The 26,745-nt window shown below is 37.4% G+C and overlaps 1 protein-coding gene and 1 long non-coding RNA gene across 3 annotated transcripts; one reads left to right on the top strand and one right to left on the bottom strand.

Moving 5' to 3' along the window:
• The first annotated feature begins 767 nt into the window (after positions 1–767).
• LOC122845291 (Golgi apparatus protein 1-like) lies at positions 768–25,106 on the top strand. 2 transcript variants are annotated; one of them, XM_044141501.1, is made up of 27 exons: positions 768–1,118; positions 6,660–6,689; positions 7,077–7,163; positions 7,233–7,448; positions 7,728–7,931; positions 8,013–8,084; positions 9,100–9,286; positions 10,273–10,490; positions 10,560–10,681; positions 11,189–11,290; positions 11,940–12,093; positions 12,193–12,210; positions 14,473–14,610; positions 15,012–15,098; positions 15,181–15,243; positions 15,325–15,438; positions 16,290–16,378; positions 17,133–17,250; positions 18,838–18,930; positions 19,005–19,142; positions 20,347–20,470; positions 20,543–20,685; positions 20,784–20,885; positions 21,726–21,833; positions 21,892–22,012; positions 22,086–22,192; positions 23,487–25,106. In XM_044141501.1, the coding sequence occupies exons 1-27, from the start codon at positions 801–803 to the stop codon at positions 23,652–23,654; spliced, it is 3,441 nt and encodes a 1,146-aa protein (XP_043997436.1). In that variant the 5' UTR covers positions 768–800; the 3' UTR covers positions 23,655–25,106. The 2 variants fall into 2 exon arrangements, with proteins under 2 accessions (XP_043997436.1, XP_043997441.1); XM_044141506.1 differs by lacking the exon at positions 12,193–12,210.
• Positions 10,363–20,081, bottom strand: LOC122845308. The gene is made up of 3 exons (XR_006373007.1): positions 19,920–20,081; positions 18,984–19,123; positions 10,363–10,488 (listed from the first exon to the last, which is right to left on the bottom strand). It is a non-coding gene; the product is annotated as an uncharacterized LOC122845308 (long non-coding RNA).
• Positions 25,107–26,745: the final 1,639 nt, after the last annotated feature.

The following is a 26,745-nucleotide window of genomic DNA, read 5'->3' as shown; positions in this document are numbered from 1 at the left end:
ACCAAAAGGTATCTTAAAAAATACATTTTTTTTAGCATATAGAAGCAGATAAATCATTTGTCTTTATTTTTTATTATTTGTAAAAAAGGTCACTATGTCATGACATTATAGCATGATAATTTGTGAAAAATGTCTATGCCTTCTCCCAGTGCTAACTAGAAACAACCATTGAGAGATAGGAGGAGGCTCTTAGCACTGTCAATCATGCCCATGTGCACACAGCTTTTTCCATGATCAGGTGATGCCTTTCTCTGTTTGATGCAACTTTTTGAAATGTTGAAAAAGAGAATAAAACACTATTAGTTAAGTATTAACAATATTGTTACAAATAACTGTGTCATTAGGGACTTTCGTCACTATCTTGAAGCGTCTGGGTATTGATTTTCTTAAGTTTCTTAAGTATTTACTTCTGCTCACACCCTCACACACACACACACACGCACACACACACACACACACACACACACACACACACGCACACAAACACACACACACACACACACATACTTCTGTTCACAGACATTTTATATATATATATATATATATATATATATATATATATATATATATATATATATATATATATATATATATATATATATATATATATATATATATATATATATATATATATATATATATATATATATATAATGATGATGATGAAGCTTTTATTTCTATAAGGTAACAGTGACCGGAAATTGTGTATTCTTCACTGCATGTGAGCTCTTGTTGTGAGATAATTGACCGGAAGTGAAGGTGTCTTGTCGTATCAGCTCTAACTTGACAGTTATGTGAAGATGGCGGCTCAGAGTCGCTCTCCGCCGCTGCTTCTGCTCGTCTCCTCAGTGTGTCTTTGGAGCTCGGTAACCGTCTTGGGCCTGAAGGTGGCGAACTCCCCGGCCGAGCCGCCCAAACAATCCGATGTGAGAGCCGTCGACCATCCGGATAAGAATGCACCTGTCGCCGCTGCCGCCGGGGCCTCTCAGCCGCGAAGGGCGAGCGGCTGGAAGCTGGCGGAGGAGGCGGCCTGCCGGGAGGACCTGACCCGCCTGTGCCCCAAGCAGACCTGGTCAAACAACCTGGCCGTTCTGGAGTGCCTTCAGGACCGCAGTGAGGTAAGCGGCTGGTGGACGAGTCTGCGGGGATTCACACCGAGAGGTGATGATAAACATGACTGGCATCTGCTGGGTGTGTCGCCCCCGGTTGGTGGTTAAAAGAGACGCCGGCTGTCAACGTGACATCGAGGCAGAGGGGTCCACACACCACCCGCTGCTGGGTTCTGGCCCGGACTAAACCGTAAACACATTCACAAGACCAAAAATCTCTGTTTTCCTCAAGAAAACACTCCCCAGACTTCTAAAGAACATATTATTCTCTAAATAAATGAAAATACAATAATACCTCTGGGTTATGAACAAGTAATAAGTCACTAAATAGTAATAAGAAAAGATGCGTGTTTAGCACATTTTAGATGGTTTACTTCATGTTTAATAAACCACAAGGAAATATAATTAAGTACAAAAACTAATAAAAAAAATGTACATCCAAAGCCTTAGTTAAAATCTACAAGGCTGATTCTTATGTGTAATTTCTATGACAGTATGATCTTAGAGAAGCAAATTATATCATTTTTAGAGGATCTGAAATATTTTAAACATAAGTAAAACATTAAATTTAGTAATATTTGGTAAGAGTTGGAACCACAGATAGGTAGAGGTTACTTTTGTGCAAATAGAATATTACTTACCCTGAACTTGCATTTCACCTTTCCTTTAAACTTGGTCATACTTTCCTCACACTAAAAGTAACGTTTGTAGAACTAGTGGAGTGATTTCTGTATGAGTTTATTGGTTACTTTCCTGGAATATAGAGGTTATTTTTGAAATAGCTCACTGGTTACTTTTCTAAAACATGCATTGATTGGTGATTATTTTCCCATAACTTCAAAGTTACTTTTGCAATATTTATGGAGCCTGATTGCTGGTTTCCAGCTGTAAAAACTGAAGCTGTGTGCTGGCTCTTAATCGTTTTTCTTTAGGTCCAAAAATAATTGGTTCCGTTTTGTTACTGCTCAGCTGGAGAAAGTTGCGGCACATCCACAAATTGATCTGTTCAGTGGCTGAATGGCCTCGGAGTCACCTGGTGACACTGTTATGTAGAGCTGTGGATCATCTGCGTAGTTATGGTAGCATGTAGATATTAAAGTTGAAGGGGTCCAGTATTGAACATTGCTGTATCCTACATACCCAGGATCTTTTTGCTATCATCTGCACCCCGCAGCCAGAGAAATTCATAATAAATGGATATTTGTTTGATCAGTATTTTGTCCAAAATGCTTATTTATCAGGAGAAATTCACTCACTCAATGGTTTGATTATGCTGGCACTGAATGGCAATGTGTGTGTGCCAAATAGAAGTATAGATGGAGGAGGAAATGATCCAGAGCCATAAAAGACAGACTGGTGGTTTAAAACGTCCATCTTGAACAGCATATTAACTTCCGAAGAGTCATTTAATAATCAATAATATACAAAAAGTGGAAGAGTTTGTTCATTTTTTGTTTTTTTTATGGCGTTTTCCATGTTATATATGAAGTTTTAGGATCCTGGACTCTGTTCAGCTCTGTCGCTCGCAGTGTCTCTGCCTCTGAAATAATTATTGACTTAGTTAGATTGTAAGTGAGCAGTCATTCAGCTGTCAGGTGACTTAAAGGTCGAAGTCAAAAACAAACATCCTGCCATCTTTTTTCTTACATGATAAAAAAAAAAAATCCTTCCATATTTCTGCTCACGTGCCTTTTGACTGTGGTATCATTGGATGGCCTCTGTTGTTTTGATCTTCACTCTTATCGCTGTAAGCCGATGCTCATCAAAAATGGCCGCCGCTTCCTTGTCCGTTAGAGGTCAAAGGATTTGCAGTGACCGTTTGTTCCAACTGAGAAAACCTTTAACAGCTCAGCTTTTCCCATTCTTTCATGTGGAAACATTATTGTTCCAGTATGTATATACATGATTATGCATGTTTTGGATTTCTCTATTGAGTTTACTGTCTAGATCAGGGGTCAGCAACCTGAAGCTCCAGAACCAAAAATGGACTTTCCACAATTTGGCTAAAAAAAAAAAAGAGCAGAATCAACAAATTTTCTGAAATGATTAATTGGACTCATTGTGATTAATCATGACTAATCAATTATTGAAATATCATAAAAACTAATAAATAAACTATGAAGCACATTTCATTCATTTATTGGTTAATTCAAAAATCAATCAACCGACCGGCCCTATGTAGTTTTGGTGTTAAGTTGAGCAGATGTATTTCTAATATTGTATAAAAATAAAATGAATGGTTTATCACCACAATACATTAAAGATCCGCTGCTGTTGTATCAACCTTCCAGAACTCCCAGGTTCTGGTTCTGTTTCTGGTTCTGCTCTGCATCCCCAGAACCAGAACTAAACGAGGAGAAGCAGCATTCAGCATCTATGCACCACAAATCTGGAACAAACTTCCAGAAAACTGTAAAACAGCTGAAACACTGGCTTCCTTTAAATCTCAACTAAAAACCCACTTGTTTAGAGTTTTATTTGAAACGTAATCAATTAGAAATTTATTGATGGAATCTGACTTGGTGTTCTGTTTTTATTGTTGATTCTATGTTGCATTGTGTTTCTGTGTTTGATTTGATGTAATGACTTTGAAATGCCTTGCTGCTGAAATGTGCTACAAATAAAGTTTGATTGATAGATTGAAAAAAATAAATGAAAATTCTGCAGAATGTGCCAATTCTTTTATTTGATTAATCGATTAATCAATAACTATAATATAAAGACTCAAAGAAAAAGGCAATTTGCTGAGAGAACAAACCACAGAGCAGTAATTAAGCTAAAGCTGCACAAAAATATTTACATTTTGCATTCAAATAATCAGTTACTACAATTGTGTTGCCACAAGGTTAATTTCGCTGATTTCACTCGTGTGTTTGAGGAGGAAAAACAAAAACTTCCACAGCGCTCCGATGTAAAGATGTAAAACAAAAATATTTATTCCACAGTTTCTTGTGTTATCCTTTACAAGAGCAGTCAAATCTTAAATAACCTCCACAAAACAAACTACGGTTGAAAAACCGTGTGGCTCTGTCGAGTCTCACTTGCAGCGACTTCGCTTCCTCCTGTCTCCCCTCCGTTAACACCAGGCTGCTCACCTCATTTGCATAAATTGCAAAGTGGCCAATGAAGTTATAAGGCATACAAACTTAAAATAAAACACTTATTCACAAAACATTATGAATTTAGCTACATGCAATATAATAATGTTTCCTAAACCTCAACAAATTCACTTATTAAATTACTAATTAAACAAATAAGTTTTTACAGTAACTGAATATTTTCTACATTAACTTGGCCTCCACACAATAATTCTTAGTTGCAGCCCCAATTTGCCGTAGTTATTGTTTTTTTGCAGGCTTTATTAAAGATTTGCTGCTGACTTTAGGATATTTTTGCAAACAGAAGAGTTCTGGTTTAACTAAAATTTTGCAAAAAGAAAGAAAAGAAAGCCCACATCATCCCTGATGTGTTGTGCTTCATAGCAACCTGAATGTTTTCCAGTCTTTTTCTAACTGCATTGTCATGAAATTTGACATTTAAGATGATAACTGAGTCCTGTAGCATCTGCGATGGAGCTTTTGTGGGTTTATTTATAGACTTTGGAGTTAATTTTATATAAGATCTGCACTGCATTTGTGTGTGAGAGACTATAAGTGGCTTTTCCCTACAGTACAAATATAAACTTCAAAGCACTTTACGAGTGTGTTTGAAAGGTAAGCACATTTTGAAGCTCTTGGTTTCTTTTGTAATGTGAAGTTTTAAAAACGTCTGTTTATTGGGAGGAAGAGGACTATAAAATTCTCTCCATTGCAGATTTACTGAAGGCTTGTTATTTTGTGGCAACACAAAGTCTCTCTCTCCGTTTTACTCGACATACAGAGAGCCACAGTTACACTGTAAAAAAATGTCTCTTTCTTTTACAGTAAGGCTGCTACTAACGATTACTTTAGTAATCAATTATTCTCATCATTAATCGGATTAAAAAAGGCACATTCTTTATTTTCAATTAACCACTGACTTTTTAAAATACAATATTATAAATACATTAAAATACACTAAAAACAATTCAGTGTCTTTTTAAATTAGAAAATAATAATTTTACTCCCTAAAATGCAACAACATGGCATTCCTTGATAGTTTGTAGCGAAGGATGCATTTGCAGCTAAAACATATTTGTAACATGTGAAAAGCTCAGGATTTTCTGTTTGACAACAATACAGTGTAGGGCTGATCTGGTGATTATTCTTTTGGATTAACAAGAATTTGAACTGGCTGTGTAGTCCAACTAATAATTAATCAATTAGTAAATTAGTTAATAATTAATTAATCATGATTAGTCTGATTAATAGTTTCATCCCTACAATACAATGAGGTGAAATGACAATGATTGATCACTTTTCTAAGAAACACATTTATAGAAGAGTTGTTTACACCAACATGGCTGCATATCATGCTAATATTTGTAGTAGCGATTTTCCTTTACAAGAACAAAATAAAAAGGGGATTTTTTTTTTAGGTTTCTGTTAATCTCCATGTTGTCGTCGTTCCTCCTTCACCGTCACTCTGCAGCCATTAGCGATCCTGAGATAATTGCTCTGCCTTTAAACCCGCTGTGGCCTCCTGGGCCGGCTAATGGCTCCTGTAAATCTGAGGAGAGGAAAACCGGAATCAGCAGCAGAGTTTGAATCGTTGCTCCACCATCTACTGGGACTCCTGACTGACGGCGTCAGAGGAGGTTTTGTCGCTCCAGTCAGGTTTCTGTCAGATCAACGCTTTACTCCGGTTCAATCATGTCTCCCACAGTTTTGGCACCTGGTTATTGAAGCGTATCTTTCCCTCTATAAAACATTTTTAACTTAATAATGGCTTCATCTTTGGGAGATTATTAAGAAAGAAATCAATGTTGGCTGACCTTGATAGAATTCTGGTTCTGTTTACTTTATCTGACCTGGAAAGTTGGAATTTCCTGCGGTCAATGAATGCAGCAGCTCCTTAATTGTTTTCAGGGCTTTTTCTAAAACCACCCAAGTTTTAATTAGCTACTGAATAATTAAGAAAGTTGATTAGAGAAACAGTGCGGTGAGTCTGGTTGCCTTGCAGTGTTTGGTCAGATTTTCTCCCTTTAAGAGGCTAAAATAAGAAATATTCTTATTAAATAAGGTCCTGAATGTCAGAACCATGTTTACTGTGATGAGTAAGTAAAACATTACAGCTTAACAAAAGAACATGGTGGCATCACATTCGGCCATCTTGGATCTACTACTTCCTCTTTTTGGGTTTTTTCTTTTTCAGAGAAACCATCACAATGTTACCAAATAACCACTAACTTAATCCAGTGTAACTTGCAAAAGAAATAACATCGACAGTCTATTACACCTGTACAACTCAATCTGCAGTAAGGAAATAAATCAATCAAATGGGGCCTTTTATAAAATGGAGATTTGGAATAAATGAATTAAATTAAATGTCACATTTTTATAGCGGTTCTGTCTTTATGTGTGAATAAATTATTTTCTGTCTGAAAATAATTTTTTATGTTTTTTTGTCCAGGAAACTGAACTCGCACCCGACTGCAACCATGTGAGTATTTTTTCTAAGTTTGCAAGCAGTTGATTTACACTTAATAATTAAATGCAAAGCTGATTGGCCTACTGATGTACAGCTTAACCAATCACAACTTTGGATCTATTTGTTGCAGTTTGACTCAATTATATCAATTTAATCCAAACTGTTGTTGTTTTGATGCATTTATTACATTATATTTACATCTGATTATGTATTTAAATATTAATTTGACAAAATATTTACTGAATTGTCCAGTAATTAATTTTTGAAAGGTTAGCAGATAGATTTAAGTGTCCCACGCTGGAAAGTTTCTTAATATTGAGATGCTTTCACATCTTAATTGTAGCTTTTTGTTTAGTTTCTCGTGAGTTTTTAACCTTTTTGTGCCCTTATTCTGCTCAGCTTCTGTGGAATTACAAACTGAACCTGACGACCGATCCAAAGTTTGAGTCTGTGGCCACGGAGGTCTGCCGGAGCACCATCGCTGAGGTTTGTTTTTACACGGCACTTCCTGCCCTGATTCATTTAGTTGACTCCTCTCATTCCCCTCACCTGCAGATAAAGGAGTGTAACGAGGAGGAGCGAGGGCGGGGATACCTGGTGTCCTGCCTGGTGGATCACAGAGGCAACATCAGCGAGTACCAGTGCAACCAGTACATCACCAAGATCACCAGCATCATCTTCAGCGACTACAGACTCATCTGTGGTTTCATGCACAAATGCAAAGAGGATATAAACAGCCTGCACTGCGGGAGCATCAATGTAGGACAAAAGGTGAGAGTGAGTGTGTGTCCGAGGCTTTACACTGTAAATATTAACCAAAATAAAGGAAATTTATTTGTGTTTATACTCTGAAAATCAGTTTTTCTCAAAACTAAAGTTAGCACATTAGATTATTTCTGTTCCTTTAATAGTAATAAATTATAACATAAAATAGTGTATTGTATTGTTTTAATCTCCAAAATGTGGCGCTGGAAAAGTTTGAAAACTTACCTTGGAAATGCTTGAAAAGTTCTTTAATTTTACTGTGGGAACCCCTGCATCTCTCCACAGGATACGCACTCGCAGGGCGAGGTGATCGCCTGCCTGGAGAGGGCGCTGGTGAGGCAGGCGGAGCAGCAGGAACGAGTCCATCCGATCAAAGAGGAGTGTCAGAAAGCGATTCTCCGGGTGGCGGAGCTGTCGTCTGATGACTTTCACCTCGACAGGCACCTTTACTTCGCCTGCCGAGACGACCGGGAGAGGTTCTGCCAGAACGTACGGAGACTCTCAAAGAACAACCAGCGGAAATTAATCAAGTTTTCACTTTTAAAACAGCAAACTTCTGTTTCTGCACAGGTCCAGGCAGGAGAAGGGAAGGTCTACAAGTGTCTGTTCAACCATAAGTTTGAGGAAGCCATGTCCGAAAAGGTATTCAAAGCGTCGGCGGATTGTTACTGACTGGGGATGCACACATTTATTGGCTTATTAGATTAAAATTAGTTCCAATTAATCAACTAATAATGTCAGCTCAGACCAGTGGTGCCCAAAGTCGGTCCTGGAGGGCCGGCATTTTAGTTTTCCCTGGTTTAACACACCTGGATCAAATAATGGCTCATTAGAAGGCCTAAGAAGAACATTGACATGCTGAAGAGGTCGTTGCCAGCAGGGCGAGAACTAAAACCTGCAGGATGTCGGCCCTCCAGGACCGACTTTGGCTTAGACCTTTATAAATAAACACTCAAAAAGCTGCTTAAGTTTCACCCTAACACATAGTTCTCATGTGGCATCACACATCTGGGAACTTTGTAGCTGACAGCCATCTTGGTAGGTAACTGTCCTGGCAGTTGCTATGGAGTTGCTATGACAACAATAAACAAGCCACAAGCTTAGAACTATTTCTTGCCTTGTTCCTATCTAACTTAGAAACAATAAGTAAATTAGAACTACTTGAGTACTCGACCCACCTCTGTGTAATGCTAAGATAAATATCAGTGATAGTTATTGTAGTATTTACTCCCAGAAAAAAAATACTGCCGAAGTAGCAACATTAGCTTTGCTAATGTAACTTATATCTGTTAGCTAAGACGGAGGTGTAGCCTGTGTGTTTGTTACTACATGGCCTCACGCTGCCAGTCACCACATCCTTGTTATTCACGTTAAGTTTGCACATCTTTTACAAATTCATCAAAACACTGTTTAAACCCACAGATTTCAGGCTATGAAATCTTCAGGTACTTAGTGAACCTCTTCCTGTTCACTAAGTAGTGAACTATGTCGTAGGACGAGTTCAGAAAATTAGGATTGTGTGTTTATAATGGTGGGCTGCCGTAGCGCCTCCACCACCAGGCTCAGCAAGGGGAATTTCTTAGTAGTCAATAACTTTGCTGACCCATACGTCATGAATCGTACTGTGTTAAGCCGGTCCTCATGTTCCTCTCACCAGTGCAGAGACGCCCTGACGACCCGACAGAAGCTGATCTCCCAGGATTACAGAGTCAGCTACTCTTTGGCGAAAGCCTGCAAGCTGGACCTGAGGAAGCAGCGCTGCAGCCTGGACAGCAGCCTGCCGCGCGCCCGCGAGGCGCGGCTGTCCTACCTGCTGCTGTGCCTGGAGGCTGCGGTGCACCGAGGTGAGAGCATGACGACCCGACACGTTCTCCTCCTTCACTGTTTAACTCCATCCAGAATCCCTCAGAATGATCAGGGTTCGTACAGATGCTTGAAATCCTTCAAAATTCTTGAATTTCAATTAGAAAGTGCCTGATTTCTGTAACGGGGCTTTGGAAGTACTTCATATTCAAACTTTGAAACCAGATATTTAAAGTAATTAAAAGACAGATACACATTTTTTTCTCACTGTCTGAAGTTAAATCAGACCTGATGTATTTTGTTTTAGGTCAGATTTATTTCTATTTGCTAGATGCAAACAGAACTAAATATCAATAGCAGGACATTCAAACAATCATCCAAACAACTGAATCGGCTCTAGATTACTATATTGATGATTTCTTCTTATTTAAAATCTTTCTCTAAATTTTAAGATGTTTTTTTCTGTTAAAATAATTTTCTGGGGCGTGCTGTGGTGGCGTAGGGGATAGCACGACCCACGTTTGGAGGCCTTCAGTCCTTGACGCGGCCGTCGCGGGTTCGATTCCTGGACCCGACAACATTTGCCGCATGTCTTCTCCCCTCTCCTTCCCCCTTTCCTGTCAGCCTACTGTCATATAAGGGACACTAGAGCTCACAAAAGACCCCCTGGAGGGGAACAAAAAAATAAAAATTTTCTAATGTTATGACTATATTTTCTCAAAAGTAAAGAATAATTCTCATAGCCTGACCCTGAAACTTCATAGTACAACTCACCAAAGGGATGATTGAAATAAAAGTATTTCTGTTCCTTTAATAGAAACAAAAATACTGTTGAAAATATTTTCTGTAATTTGTAAAGGAAATGTAATATTTTATGTGAAAATGGAAAAATTCAAGTGCCTTGAATAGTTTTCTAAGCACTGCATCTCTTTGATGGGTGCAAACAACCTCAAACCAAAAAGCATCGTCTCTGTGTGTTTTTGTGGTTTTATCAGAATGTGTTCTGATCTGTTTTTGTGTTGTGCAGGCCGTCCGGTGAGCGGCGAGTGTCAGGGGGAGATGCTGGACTTCCGGCGGATGCTGATGGAGGATTTCTCCCTGAGCCCAGAGATCGTCCTTCACTGCCGGACGGAGATCGAGGCCCAGTGCTCCGGTTTGCACCGTAAGGGCCGGACGCTGCACTGCCTGATGCGACTCGGCCGCAGCGACCGCAGCAGCGCCGTCGACAGCGTCTGCCAGAACGCTGTAAGAACACAACAATAAGAAATCAGAAATTACTATTTTTGGCTTTTCTAATTTTGTGTTTTGCTACAGCTGCAAACTCTGATCCAGTCTGCGGATCCTGGAGCCGATTACCGGATCGACCGAGCGCTGAATGAGGCCTGTGAATCCGTCATCCAGACCGCCTGCAAACACATCCGCAGCGGAGACCCAATGTGAGCAACTTGTGCCAAATTTTAAAAGGAGGGATTGTGTAAAATAAACTTTTTTAAGCTGTACTTCATGTTGCAATGTTAAAAAACATTTGATTATTTCATGCATGTTTGAGGAATCATTTAATTCTTTTCTAAATTAAATGGTATTTACATTATTTTTTATGACTGAAGGTGAAATAGTTCCCTTTGTTAGTCAATGTTTTTTACAACAACCTCAGCTGACCAAAGTGCTTCACAACAATCACAGGTAGATAAATGACAAAAACAAGAAATGAAATTAAGTTTGATTAAAAATAAAATAAAAAATAATAAAATTGCAAGTAAAATACCAAAAAATAATTAAAACTAATTTCAGTGGCAACAATTTCCCAAAAGCTCAAATGAATTAAGTACTAATTTTCCCTCCGTTTTTTATTTATTTTTTTGTATTAAGTGCGAGCTTGTAGAGCCTGATATTGAACATTTTAAGTTTTTGTTTCTGTATTTGACAGATTTGTGTTTTTGTAGGATCCTCTCCTGCCTGATGGAGCATCTGTACACAGAGAAGATGGTGGGCGACTGTGAGCATCGCCTGCTGGAGCTGCAGTATTTCATTTCCAGAGACTGGAAGTGAGTTGCTTGTTAGCTCAATTGTTGGGAGGATGCATCACTTTAACCAGACCCTGCAGAAAGTTCTGACAAATACAAATTCACTCAGCATTTGCAAATTTCTTTAGCGATTTGACCAATGTTTTCTGTATTTCCTTATTTTCTGGCCAATCCCTTTTGCCTAATTTAACTTCCTATTTTATCACACCTCAGATAATGTTAGCTAACTGGTGATCCGTTAATCCATGCCAGTATTTCATACTAATGTTGTTACATATTATATATTCTGTTGCTACGCAGGTAAAACCAGGAATAAATCCCTTTTTTGGAAGGACAATTTTATTTACAGAATTATTTTTTTATTTGTAGTTTCAATTATTTAGTTTGTTTTTATTTGATATTTAAAATGTCTTTCCAGTTTTAAATGCTTATTAGAATTTGAAGTTTATTGATCTCTACGAATGTCTTTTTGGATTATTAGGCCCTTGTTATCATTAAGTTAAATGAAAATGTTTTCAAACTAACATTACTTTTTATCGCAGTAACGTCAGACAATTTATCGTCCAGAAAAATGCGTTATAATGGATTTTTTACCCCCAACAGAATCTGATCGGTGGTTCTTCCATATGTGGAAGCGGGTCTGTTTACTTTTATTTTGTGTTTTCTGCAGATTGGACCCGATCCTGTACAGGAAGTGTCAGGGCGACGCGGCCCGACTCTGCCACACCCTCGGCTGGAACGAGACGAGCGAGCTGATGCCGGCAGGCGCCATTTTCTCCTGCCTGTACCGCCACGCTTACCGCACAGAGGAGCAGGGTCGCCGGGTAACGGCAACACTCTCTGACGTCCAAACAGACGCAGTTTTACTGCGACTCAGCACTTCTGGGTGATAATTTTAGAACTTATGTCTTTAAATTTGACAGGTGAGACCAAATGAGCAGGTAAGAGCTGTCCAGTCTGAACTAAAATCAGGTGAAGGGTTAAGATAATCAGATTTTTAATCTGTCTAATGAGTAAAAACGCCAATCTGGATTTTGTTTTAGCTGTATTAAAGTTTTAATAAATTGTCAACCATAAACAGTTTAAACCAGAAGTTTACATACAAAAATAAGAGAACAAACATTTTTCTCTTCTTTTTTTGTAAGTTAGTTAAATTTACCAAAATTATTCCTCTTTGCTAAATGCCAGAAAATATAACAAGAAGATTTTTTCACATCCATATCAGAGATACTTATCATCTATAGATTGGGTTAAACCTTTTGGCTTCCCTTCCTCTCAACAGTTTGCTGGAGTTCAGGTCCAATCCTCCAGTGAGACAGAACTGGTCTCACTGGGTCAGGTTTGCAGTCTGCTACGACCAACTCCTCTATGGATGAGATCAGGACTTTGTGACGGCCAGAACGCCGACTTTATTCTCCTTAATCCACTTTTTAACAACTTTGGCTGGATGTTGAGGGTTATTGACCATCTGGAGCTTTTACTTCCTGGCTGATGTTTTAATATTTCCTCATAATGTTCTGTTCTCATGATCCCATCTGGTTTATGAACCAGTTCCTCCTGCAGCCCCACAACATGATAAGGTTTCCACCAGAGTATCATCAGCCTGGCGGGCCACCAGGTTTTACACCCTCCACCCCCCAACCAGGCTAAGCAGAGTTTGCCTGTTTTAAATTGGGTTTTTAATACACCAGTAACAGAAAAGATGGATTAAGTAAAGCCTGGTGGCCGCCAGGCTCATAATACACCGGGGGAAACCCTGATCATCATCTGGGCTTTCCGTCATTGTTTAAATAGATTTTCAAGACATCAATAACTAAATCTCTGACACATTGTCTCTCATTATTCTGGCATTTAACAAACAGAAATAATTTGGATAATTCTAAGTGTCTTAAACCAAGAGTAGTTTGGTTTAGTAGTTTAATATTTGTCTTTGTATTCGGTGTAAACTTCTGGTTTGTCGTGTAAATCACGCAATACTCCTTTACAACTAATTGTGTGTTTGCATTTGATTGAATATGAACCCAATTAAAAGTTTGTACATTTTCTGACAGTTTGTATGCTAACAGTTTTGCAGCTAAACTAAGAAAAACAAATTAGTAAATTTCCAAAGCAGATTGTACCGCCTTTTAATTTCAAACTGCATGCAAACATGGAGCTAACAAGCTAAAAGCCAAATTGTGCTCTGGAGCATTATGCAAGCATTTAGTGGAAAACAATTTTATGTTAACAAGAGCCTTAGAAAATGGCATCACATTCTCAAAGACCTGAGCTGTTTGCAACACGCATGTTGTGTTAAAACAATAAGATCTGCAGAAGGTTGGTGGTAATCTGATGGAAAGGGGAGAGACGATGCTAACAGTACAACATGGCTGCCAGGAAGAAAGAATTGAGCAAATTGCCTTTCTGTGTAAATTTGAAAGTTGATTTTGAAGGTGATGTTGTTTAAAATGGGCCAAATAAATCAAAACGAATCACTGACTGAGATTAAAAGCAGGTAGACGCTTTGAACCGGCACAGTGAAATTATTCCTGATTTTGAAAATTGTATTAAATCTAGAGATGTGCCGATCCGATATTAATATCTTTATCAGTCTCAATATTTAAAAAAGATTGATCTGGTATCAGTCTAACTCTATGCTTTGTTCTCTGAGCGACATCATGCTTTTTTATTTATTTTATATTATATTTATAATTTCTAATTGTATTTTCTGAATCATTTGACAGAAGGTTTGTTGTAGTTTATTTTTACATTTTACCAAGATAGTTTATTTTACATTGGCTGTTTTACTGCTAATTACACTGACTGAACAAATCAAAGTTGTTTTTACATGTTTGACCAAACTTGTGAAGTTATTGATGTATTTAAAGATATCAAATTAATTTGTAATTCTGTACATTTATGCCTGTGTTTAGAAAAATTTAATACCTGAAGTAAGAGTTAAATGAAGAGCAGGTTGTGTTTGAAGGTGGAAGGAAAGTGTTGCTGCCCATCAGTTCAGGAAAAGTTTGACGGAAAATATTTAACGGCCATTTCTACAGAAAGAGTAAAAAATTAAGATCATAACTCATTCATCAGCATGGTGGTGGAGGGCTGATGCTTTGGGCTTGTGAGGAACGTCTGCAGCAAGTTTTTATGTTTGTCTTCTCTTATGGCGTGTGTGTGTGTGTGTGTGCGTGTGTGTGTGTGTGTGTGTGTTTTTGCAGTTGTCTCGGGACTGTAAAGTGGAAGTTCAGAGGATTCTCCACCAGAGGGCGCTGGACGTGAAGCTGGACCCGGAGCTGCAGAAGCGCTGCATGACCGACCTGGGCAAGTGGTGCAGCGACAAGACGGACACGGGACAGGTAAGACGCACCTGAACCGGGACTGGTTCTGCTACAAAATGGCACATACACAGTATCGCTCCTTAAGAAGTACTCAGTTATATTAAACTAAAAGGTTATTAAAATGGTGAGACAGCAGCAGGATTAAAGGGAAGAACTGTTACTTATTCATGTTCAATGCTATAATATGAAGACAGAAGTGGTTTGGATTCAGAGTCCAATTCGACTCTGAATGTCAAATTGGACTTGATTTTAACAACTGAAGGTAACAAAGTTATTGTGCTATAAAATGGTATTCTGTTCCTAGAAGACACATAACCTTTAAAAGGTTAAATGATGCATTTTTGATTAATTGCAGGTAGAAAAATTCTCCCAGAAAGTAAAAATGAATCTTTTTGGAACCTGTTTTTGTTTGTATTTAGGAGCTGGAGTGTCTGCAGGAGCATTTGGAGGACCTGGTGTCCAGCTGCAGGGAGGTTGTTGGCAACCTGACGGAGCTGGAGTCAGAGGTCAGAGTTCACATCATCTATTTTATGAAACAAACCAGTGGAAGCAGCTGGGCGGACGTAAATCTGTGTGTGTGTGTTTCAGGACATCCAGATCGACGCCCTGCTGATCAGAGCCTGTGAGCCCGTCATCCAGGCCCACTGCCATGTGAGGACGGCCACACAGCCAATCACAGCTCATCGGTTTTACCTTTACAACACTCACCTGCTGGGGTTTATTTATGTTCAGGACGTAGCTGATAACCAGATCGATACCGGAGATCTGATGGAGTGTTTGGTCCAGAATAAACACCAGAAAGAGATGAACGAAAAGTGTGTAGTCGGCGTCACACATTTCCAGCTGGTCAGTCCAAGTCACATTTCTATTGATTATTGTTCAATATGTATTTCCAATATTTATCGATCCACCTTGCTCATAAATTTCCCTCAGGGTTCAAACAGGTGCTTGAAATCTTTCAATTTCCATTTGGTGTTTTCAAAGATTGAAAAGTTTTTAGTTTTATAATTAAGTGAAATCTAACTTTTGATTAAAAGCCAAAATTTTGAGAACAATTATTTACAGTTAAAACCAAATATTTTCCATACAACTAATAAAAAACAGACGCATTTATTTCTCACTGTCTGAAGTTAATTCAGACCAAATTTTACTTGTTTTATGTCAGAATTACCAAAATAATCTCCACTTGATAAAAGTGAGAAAATATAACAAGAACATTGATGAGAGATTTTTGTAACTCTCTTTGTATATTGAATTTGCTCATTTAATTTGAGCAGGAAGGTAATTTACCTTCACAATATTAGTTTGGATTGTTTCAATATAATGAATATTTATTGTTGATGTGTGTAATTGAAATAAAAGTTCTCATATTTTGTACGTTAATCAACATTATTGAAATTGGGGAAATTTTAGTTAAATTTGTGTTTTGTTCTTGGACCAGTCAGGTGTGTTGGAGGTGTGTGAGAAAAACATTTCAAAACGTAAAATGTTGTTTATCTTAGTTCCTAGAAAGTAGAAAACTCACTAGACATTATTAATAACAGTAATAAATTATATTAAATAATGAGTTGGTTTTTTCTCCTGAGTGTTTTGCTGGAAAGGTTTAAAAACTTTTCTTAAAAATGGTTTAATTTTACTGTTGAACATTGTCCATTAATCTAGTCTAACTAATTTACTTTTCATTTGTCTAATTTTAGATTCAAATGAAGGATTTCCGTTTCTCTTACAAGTTCAAGATGGCCTGCAAGGAGGACGTTCTGCGCTTGTGTCCCAATATTAAAAAGAAGTGAGAGGAAAATATGCAACTTCACAACTCATAGCAACCATATAGACACATAAATATACACTGTGTTTGTATTTAAACTGGAAAAAACTCTACTTTATGTTTTAGTGTACAGTAGGGCTCCAGCAAACAATTTTATTAATCGATTATTCTGATGGTTAATCAGTTAATTGGATACAAAATTGTCACAGATTTTTTAAGCCTTTTTATACATTATTAGAAATACGTTAAAATATGCAAATGAACAAATAATTAAATTCCTTTTTTAAATGAGAAAATAAACATTTTATTGCCTAAAATCTGAACTGGGTTTCACTAAAACTGCCACTTGAAGAGTTTTGGTTAAAACATATTTACAGAGAAATGCTTTTTTTTATCTGTTTTCCAAAATGTATTTATTTCTGTACAATTTTGACTTAATTACTGCTTTAAATATTATTATTTTTTCCAGCAAATGGCATTTTTGCAGTCTATATTTTCTAGTTAACAGTTAATCGATTGTTAAATTAGTCGCTTAATCACAATTAAGCATTTCAGGCTCATTCTATAGCATCAGTTTTTCATCTGTCCATTAGCTGCATTGTACCTGCCCTGTTCTTAGTTTTGAAATATGCAGTGTCATTTTATCCATCCTACACTAACATAGCATGCAGATTCTGCTATTTATTTTTTAAATTAAAATGAAACAACACAGAAGTTGATAAAAGCCTTTGGATTTGCTTTTCAGACCATCCTTTAAATGTCCGTGTCCTTGCAGGGTGGACGTTGTGATTTGTCTCAGCACCACAGTGAGGAACGACACGCTGCAGGAAGTCAGAGAGCAGCGAGTGTCTCTGAAGTGTCGCAAGCAGCTGCGGGTGGAGGAGTTGGAGATGGTAAACACGAGAACCGGACCGAACCGACTGAACCGACTGAACTGATCGAACCGACTGAACCGCACCGAACCGACCTGCTGTCACCTTCATTTCCATCCAACCAGAAAGGAAGTCTGTGATCACCGAGATTCTGCACAATCCCAGCTTCAATCTGTGGATATTTACAGTTTCATTAGAAGGTTCAGGCCTGGGCGATGAGATTAAAATATAAAATCTGTTTGGTTTGTTTTTTTATACCAGATCCTATTTTTTTCCAAAAAATGACAGAAAACATTGTCAAAAGTGACTTATTTCAATAATCCATTATGTGAGTTGCACAACAAAATATTAGAGCCAAACTGCAAAAGAATTTTTGTTTAATTACAAGAATTTAGTCACAATATTAGAAGCATAAAGACACAATTTTACCAGAAAAAAAAACATTTTAAAGAGACAAAAAAGAATATTTTAATTAGAAAAAAACCAACTCGGTCTGTGATTCTTTCTTCAAAATAGACAGCTGCTGCACAATTATTTCAAAATCCTGCAATTGGTAATAATTTGACGCTGATGTGTTAAAAGATTAAGTATTTTTTTACCTGTAGAAACCAAAGTATAACTTCACAACATGTTGGAGTTTTCACAAAATTACTCCTTCATTCTTCTAATATTTCAACTTTATTCTTGTAACTTTAGTTGTCTAGTACATTAAAAAAACCCTCAGCTTGGATCTAATATTCTGTCGTAGAGTTGACCTAAATTCAAAGTCCAGGTAAAACGAAGAGGTAAAAGCTGCTTGTCAAGCAAGATGGCCGCCACTCTGAACTAGAACATCGGTTAAAAAAAAGACTTGATTTGATTCATTAATCAGCCCTAAAAGTTTATAAACAAATTATTATCATGGATGTTAGCTTGTTTTATGCAGTAAAAGAACAGGTCTGGAAAATCCTTCCATGTTTTTCACTTATTTTAACAGAATTTATTTTTCATTATGCATTTTTCATTAAGTAATGCACCAGAAACAGCATCTCAGCATGATGCTGCCACCACCATACCTCATAGCTGGCGTGTTCAAGTGGAAGTTGCTTGTTTTAGGCGTGTTACATTTACTCCGATACATTTACTTGTGTATGTGTTTGGTGTATTCTTTACTGGAGCATGTTTTTATTACAAAGTATCACTACTCTTTTCTGGATTCTCTACCAAGTAAATGGAAAACAAACATGTTTTAAAAAGAAATTCACCAGACACAGACCTGCAGTTTATGTTGAACTTTCATGAGATTTTTACTGAAAGAAACTGATTTGGATGTTTATGTTTATTTTGTAATTGTGTTATTTACATGAATTATTTTTCATTTTGGTCTCTATGTTTTGTTTTATGCAGTAACAGAACAGATCTGGGATATGTGGAAATTCCAACATTTCCACATAACTTTAGATTTTGATGCTTTCAGATAATTTAAATAATCATTTTTAGATATTAAATGATTGATGTCATTTTTACCAAATACTTTTTTACTCTTGGTTGGCTACTTCTTACTTTTGCCTTGTAAAAGTAAAAATGTTAATAATGTAAAACGTAAATAATTTGTTCATTCTGACTCAGTCTGAAGACATTCGGCTGGAACCGGAGCTGTACGAACCCTGCAAGTCCGACATCAACCGCCTGTGTCCCAACGTGGCGTTCGGGAACGCTCAGGTAGCATTTCCAGAACACTGCATGTCTCTTTGTTTACATGCTTGACCTCTGACCTTTCAGCTGTGTCTTCCCAGATGATTGAGTGTCTGAAGGAGCAGAAGAAGCAGCTGAGTCAGCGCTGCCACCAGAGGATCTTCAAGCTGCAGGAGGTGGAGATGAGCGACCCGGAGCTCGACTACCAGCTCATGAGAGTCTGCAAGCAGATGATCAAGGTGAGCTGAACATGGACAGGAAATGACATCATGATGATGTCAACGTAGTCAGTAACTAGTTACATTTACTCAATTACATTTAATTCAGTAACTTTTTGAAAAAAGAAAAAAACTTTACTGCGCTGTACATTTTGCTTTTACTTCAGTAATTTCATTCTGAAGTATTTCTGCTCTTACTTGAGTATCAAGGTTCTGGATCTTCTGCCCACTGAATGAAAAAACAGAAATTCACCACGCACCTGCAGTTTTTGTTAAGGGTTATAAGTTTTTTATTGAAAGAAAGTGATTTGGAAACGTTTTCTTTTCCTGGTTTAATTTATTTACTATTACTTATATATAATTATTGTCATTTTGATCCATCTGATGTTATACGTTTTACTTATTAAATGAGTTTTGTCTTGTGTGAAAATAACATAATTTCCTGAACTAATAATTTCCATAACATTGAAACGATGTGCAAATTTTAAAAATAAATTTTAACATTATTTTGTGTCAGCTGTGTTAAATGGTGACTGAACAAATTAAACGTTATTAAACTTAAACATATTTATAAAATATTTTAAAAAAAAAACTAGAATCTGTAGGGTTGCTATATAGGAAAACGATGAAAAGAATAAAATATATCAAACAATTAAATTTCCCCATGAACAGATATATTCATTTAGAAATAACATCTGTGGTTTCTTGAATGAATATTAAAACTGAGATCCATGAAGTGAATTAACTCATGACAGCGGTCAAAATGTCACTTTTTCTTCGTTTTTCTGTCGTTCTCACCATCGTAGCACGTCAGTCATTTTTAGTTGAGAAGTTGCCGCTACTCCGTCATTAAGCTCTGCTGAATAAAGCGCTATAGAGATGAAAACTTAGCTTAATTAGCTTGTCTAGTGTTTATATTTCAAAACAGATTCACATAAAGAACATTTACTCCTTCTGGCATGGCCGCCATCTTTGATTCTTGTCTCAACGGCTCCGCTAATAAAGATGACCAGCGGCGCCCTCTGCTGGATGGCGGCCAAACTACCACACTGAAAGAGGGTTAAGCGGTCGTTATTAGTTAATCGATAGGAATTCATTTTGACATAACAGCTCACGTATTGACAACTAATCGTAAGGTCTTTGTGGTTACAGTGTGAGGAAAAAGGGAAAAACCTCTAGATATGTTAGTGTCAGTATTTCTGACGGCATGTCGTCCCTCCTGCAGCGTTTCTGCACTGAAGCGGATGCCAGGAACGTCCTACAGTGCCTGAAGCAGAACAAGAACAGCGAGCTGATGGATCCCAAGTGTAAGCAGATGATCACTAAGAGGCAGATCACCCAGAACACTGGTAAGATCACAGAAATACACGTCTATAAGTCAGATTGGAGTGTTCTCCATCTCACTTTTAGCCCTTCTGCAGACTACAGACTGAACCCGGTGCTGAGGAAAGCCTGCCGAGCCGACATCCCCAAGTTCTGCCAGTCCATCCTGAACAAAGCCAGCGAGGACAGCGAGCTGGAGGGTCAGATCATCGCCTGCCTCAAACTCAAATACGCCGACCAGGTGTGAGCCTATCTCACCACTTCAGAAATGACTCAGCAGAAAACAAATTCTCTTGTCTGATGCTGTTATGCCGTGATTCTGGTTCGGTTTTGGTCCAGAGGTTGTCTCCAGATTGTGAAGACCAGATTAGGGTGATTCTCCAGGAGTCAGCGCTTGACTACAGATTGGACCCACAGCTGCAGATGCACTGCTCTGACGAGGTTAGACTACTAACTGTTGTATAAAAGTATTTCTAATTACTACACTGCAAAAACAGAAATACTTAAAAAGTATTTTTGGTCTAGTTTCTTGTGCAGTTATCTTATTAAACTTGAAATAGGACAAAACTAACATAAATAACTTTTCAGCAAGAAATAGGAGCTTGTTTTCCGTCAGTAATTCCTTAATATTGATTCTAGTTTCACTTGTAACAAAACATTTTTACTGGTTTATAATGAAATAATCTGCCAGTAGAACTGGTATTTTTTCCACTGCAGCCAAACCTAAAATATTTTCTTTTAATACACCAAACAATAGAAACTCCTGTTAAATACTTTTTAAGTTTTGGTAGCATATTTGTAATGTATTGCTAATATTGATAAAAATGACTTAAGTGGTTAAATGAAAAACCAGCAAAATGTGCCAATTTTTTAAACCAGATTAATTGATTAATCATCAGAATAATCGATTACTAAAATAATTATTGGTTGCAGCCCTACTCACCATGCAGTAAAGGAATGTTGCATTTTAGGCAATAAAATGTTTATTTTCTCATTTAAAAAAATAATTTTAAAGTTTATCTGCATATTTTAATACATTTATAAAATTGTAAAAAAAAAATTATATATATATTTGATTAATCAATTAATTGTCAGAATAGCTGATTAGTCATCAGAATAATCCATTACTAAAACAATCGTTAGTTGCAGCCCTACTAACTTGCACTGTTAAGTACGGTGGAGGACCTATGATGCCCTGGGCATCTTGTTATGCTATCAGGAACTCTCTGAAATGCCAGTAAAGGTGAGACGAAGCCGATTTTCCATGTTTTTCTCCTGCAGATCTCCAGATTGTGCGCGGAGGAGGCGGCTGCTCAGGAGCAAACCGGGCAGGTGGAGGAATGTCTGAAAGGAAACCTGCTGAAGATCAAACAGGAAGCCTGCAAAAAGGTGAAGCACCGCAGCAAATCGAACTGTCAGAACATTTTCTAATCAGCTTGATTCACAGGAGGTGCTGAACATGCTGAAGGAGAGCAAGGCGGACATTTTTGTTGACCCGGTTCTCCACACGGCCTGCGCCCTGGACCTCAAACATCACTGCGCCGCCATCACGCCCGGCAGGGGGCGACGTGGGTGATTTTTATTCTGTCTTTACGCACAATGTTCTCCATTTTAATAGAAGCGTCTGTTTCTCGGCTGCAGAGATGTCGTGTCTGATGGAGGCGCTGCAGGACAAGAGGATCCGACTGCAACCCGAGTGCAAGAAGAGACTTCAAGACCGCATCGACATGTGGAGCTACGCCGCCAAGGTAACGCCGCCGCTTTCACACGCGAACCAGAGAGATGGAAAAAAAAACTGGAGGAGAATCTGAAGACAGAACAACTGAGGTTCACACAGCAGAAACAAAACCAGAAACCAGCAGCAGATAAAGAGGAAATAAAACACGATGAGAGAATGTGCAGCTATTTCAGACTTTCTGTTGTGGCAAAAATTAGCTGAAAAAATTTGCAACTTTTTGAAAAAATCTGTAATTTTTAGCTGCAACAATCACAAAAAATATCACAACAAACTGGAAGGATTGCTTAGCTCTCCACCGAAATCAGTTTATAGCTGTTACTTTAAAAAAGTTAAATTAGAGCATTTTGGAGACAAAAACATGAATGAGTCCATCCATCCATCCATCCATTTTCTTTACACCCTTCGTCCCTAATGGGGTCAGGAGGGTTGCTGGTTCCTCTCCAGCTGCGTCCCGGGCGAGAGGCGGGGTTCACCCTGGACAGGTCGCCAGTCTGTCGCAGGGCAACACAGAGACAGACAAGACAAACAACCATGCGCACACACACTCACACCTGGGGAGAATTTAGAGAGAACCTGACAGTCATGATTTTGGACTGTGGGAGGAAGCCGGAGAACCCGGAGAGAACCCACCATGCACAGGGAGAACATGCAAACTCCATGCAGAAAGACCCCGGGCCGGGAATCGAACCCAGGACCTTCTTGCTGCAAGGCAACAGCTCTACCAACTGCACCACTGTGCAGCCCACATCATTTATCTATTTACAGGCCTGTTGCAATAATCAATAAATCAATTAATCACTTGAAAACAAGCTCAAAAATTTCCTTTTGCAGTATTTTGAGGGTTTCGCAAATTTCAAACTCATAAATTTATTTTTCTCTCTCTTTTAGAGAAAATTTCAGTTAAAAAAAGTGACTTTTCAAATGTTTTTGTTTTTTCTTGAAAATATCTGACATTATTTTTAAAAGAGTTTTCTAGAAAAGTATTTCCCTACAAACTTTTGATTTTTGAAACTCAGAAATTTCAAAAAAGATTTTTCTTGAAAATATCTAGAATTAATCTAAACATTTCTGAGGTTTTTTTTCTAGCAAATCTTTTACTTTTCAAGCTCAAAGATTTTCAAGTTTATTCTAAAAAAATTCAGGTTTTCTTTTCAAGCTAATTTTTAACATTTTAAAATAAATTTTTTGGCCAAAATGTATTTCTTTTTACATTTCTTGTCCACTTTGTACGCTGTGGTATGCGACTTCCTGAAACCTTTGGCTACCTGTTAAAACGTTGCTGCCGTTTCCTGTGTGGCCTGCAGGTGGCGCCAGCTGAAGGCTTCTCGGACCTGGCCGTGCAGGTGATGACGTCGCCCTCTAAGAACTACATCCTGCTGGTGATGGCGCTGAGCGTGTGCGTCCTGTTCCTGGTGGGGCTGCTGTGCGGCCGCATCACCAAGCGAGTGACCCGGGAGCTGAAGGACCGGTAGAACCGACTGCTCTTCCTCCTCCTCCTCTTCCTCCTCCTCCGTCTCCCTCAGCCACCGCTAACAGTGCCAACGCCACTTCCCAACCCGCTCTCCTCTGTAGAAAACCAAATGCTTGAGCCTCCGTTTGGACTTCTCTGAACGCCTGGTGTGGCTTTTTGGAGACGAAGCCGCTCCGTTTATTTAAACTCCTCCATGAACGCTGTTGCCATGACGATGGACTGCTGCTGGGCTGTTTCCGGACGATGATTTATTTTGGTACTTTTATCGCAGCTGCTGTGTAATTCGCGCTGGTTTGAAGCAAATCTCATCGGTTCAGAATCAGAAACTCCGAGCCGGCCTTCGTGAACGTCGCTCCGTTTAATTTAATACGAACGTTAACGTCACTCCGCGTTTTTACTTCAGTGTCTGATTTATTGAGAGTTCTGATGACAGCGTATTAGGGCCATTTTACATGCGAAAAAGGGAGTACATTTTTGCAAAAAAAAATCAAAAATTTTGAAATTAAGCTCAGAGAATTTCCAGGAAAATGTTGAAAGTCTCAAAAGTTGAAAGTTGTTTTTTTTTTTTAAATTGACATTTGAAATTCAGAAAACTTTCATATTTTTCTTCTTGAAAATTTCTAAGATCAATCTCAGAATTTTGAGTCTTTGCTAGCAAAGTTTTGACCATTCAAATTAAGGACTATTTATTAAGGAACTCAGATATTTTCTTTTTTTTTTCTTGAAAATTGATCTCAAAATTTCTGTTTTTTCATTTTCAACTTTTGAAACTCAGAAATTACCACTTTTCTTCTAGGAAATTTCTGAGATTCAACTCAAAATTTTAGATTTTCGAAATTCAAATTTTCCAAGTCACAGATGTTAAATTTTTGAATTTCTGTCTTTTTTTGTGTGAAAATTTCAGAGATTAAATTCAAACTAAAATGGCCCTAGTACATATATTTTTATGTTGCACTTTCCTTTAGAGTGTGGAAATATTTCTTCTGCCCATCCGGAAGAACAAAAGTGGAATAACTGAAGCGAACCAAAAACTAGATTGAATTTTTTTGATATTCACCATAAAAAAAATCTGCTAGCCTTCTAATTAGCTTAATTAATCATTTTATGATATAGAAACAGCCTGGAACTGAGGATTGTAATAAAAATGTAAAAATCAAATGTTTAATATGCTTTAATCTAAATTCTTGTAGCTAATATTTGCAGATTTTTACATTAATTTCTCTGAGGGATTAAATGAATGTGTAGCATGTAAGATGGTCTATATTCTCAGAGGGAAGCTAGCTGGAAGCTAATGCTTAATGAGTTTGTTTTTCATTTTCAGCTTGTACAGATTAAATGGTGAGTTTTTTTTATATGCCATGTACTATGGAGAACAGATTTATTATTGTGATGTCTTATTTTGCTGTACAGATTCAAGTTGTCAATTTAATAAAAAATGTCTGCAGTTTTCAGATATTTGCCTCAAATATTTTGTACAATTAGTGAAATTTTATTAGTGTGTCTAGAATGTTCAAAACAAAGAGTTCAGCAAAAAAAAAATCTGAAATTTGGATATTAATCTGAGAAATTTTTTTATTTAGAAAAAATTAGTTGGTCAAAAAATTGCTGAAAAAACCCTCAAATTTTGAAATTGAGAAATTTCCTTAAAAAAAATTAAAACATTAGACCTGTATTTGAATAATCAAAAATTTGCTAGAAAACCACCTAGAAATTTAAAATTAAATTTGAAAAATTTTATAGAAAAATTTAATTTGACTTTGAGCCAAAAGTTTGTTAGAAATAAATCCTAAAAATTTTGAGATCAAGAAATTTCCCAGAAATTTTGATTTTACAGTAAAAGAAATTCTAGAAAAATGTTAAATTTCTAGATTAATTAAAAACATTTCGGAACAAAAGAGAAGTCAAAATTTTGCTAGAAAACCCTCAGGCAAAACTAATAAAATATTTTTAATTTAAGATTAAAAATAAAAAAAAACTTCCAGTGGCAGCTTCAGCTGGTTCAAATTCTTTAAAATAATTTTCTAAAAAGTACTGATATGCAATTATTAAAGAGTTAATCCTATAAAATAATCACTGCGTTTCACATGTTGATGTTAAAAGCATATTTTTAGCTGCAGTTGCAACAATACAAATGATCAAACTTTCACTAAAGGAATGCTGTTATGGCATTTTAGGCAATAAAATATTAATTTTCTAACTTGCAGATAAGAAATTGAAGTATTCTAATATTCTACTATATAAGCTTAAGTGGTTAAATAAAAACATATGCAGAATGGGCCAACTTTGTATCGAGAATAATACTTTGTTGCATTTCAAATTGTTGAAAGCTATTAAAACTTGTTTTCCTCCGCCAGGGGGCGCTGTGAGATTATAACTGAGCAACAAATGTCAGCGGGACACGAGACGAACTGCAGCAAATCTGGTCTGAAACAAAAATAATTATAATTTCAGTGTGTAAAATTACTCATTGACTCATAACTAATTAAAAGCTCTTGAAATTGGGCGTGCTGTGGTGGCGTAGGGGATAGCACGACGCACACTTGGAGGCCTCGAGTCCTCGACGCGGCCGTGGCGGGTTCGATTCCCGGACCCGACCGACATTTGCCGCATCTTCACCCCCCTCTCGTTCCGCCCTTCCTGTCATTTAAGGGACACTAGAGCCCACAAAAGACCCCCTGGTGGGGAGGCTCCTGAAATTACAGATTTATACATAAATAAAGATCAGCTTCAGACATTAAAACTCAGTTTTTCCTCTATTACGTATAAATGAAATAATCTGCACTTTTTCATCAAAATTAAGGATTAACGGATTTAAAATTCCCATCAATTTAAATAAAAGCAATAAAAGTAAAAGATAGTACAGGGGTGTCCAAATTGGGGTCTGTGGGCCATTTGCGGTCCTATGAAGGATTTTGGGCGGCCACCCCAGACCTGCTAGCATAATTAAAGAAGATGGACGCTTTTACACCTTCTAGGGAATTTTTTTTTTTTAAAGATACATTCTAGTAAAGTTATAGGTCATATTAAATACTAACATTTTTGCATTCATCTTAATTTTTTAGCAACTAGAACCACTGATATTAACCCGATTT

The sequence above is a fragment of the Gambusia affinis genome, linkage group LG02 (genome assembly GCF_019740435.1).
Source record: "Gambusia affinis linkage group LG02, SWU_Gaff_1.0, whole genome shotgun sequence".
Taxonomy (NCBI): domain Eukaryota; kingdom Metazoa; phylum Chordata; class Actinopteri; order Cyprinodontiformes; family Poeciliidae; genus Gambusia; species Gambusia affinis.
Note: the sequence above shows the minus strand (reverse complement) of the source record. Positions and strands in the feature narration are given on the sequence as shown.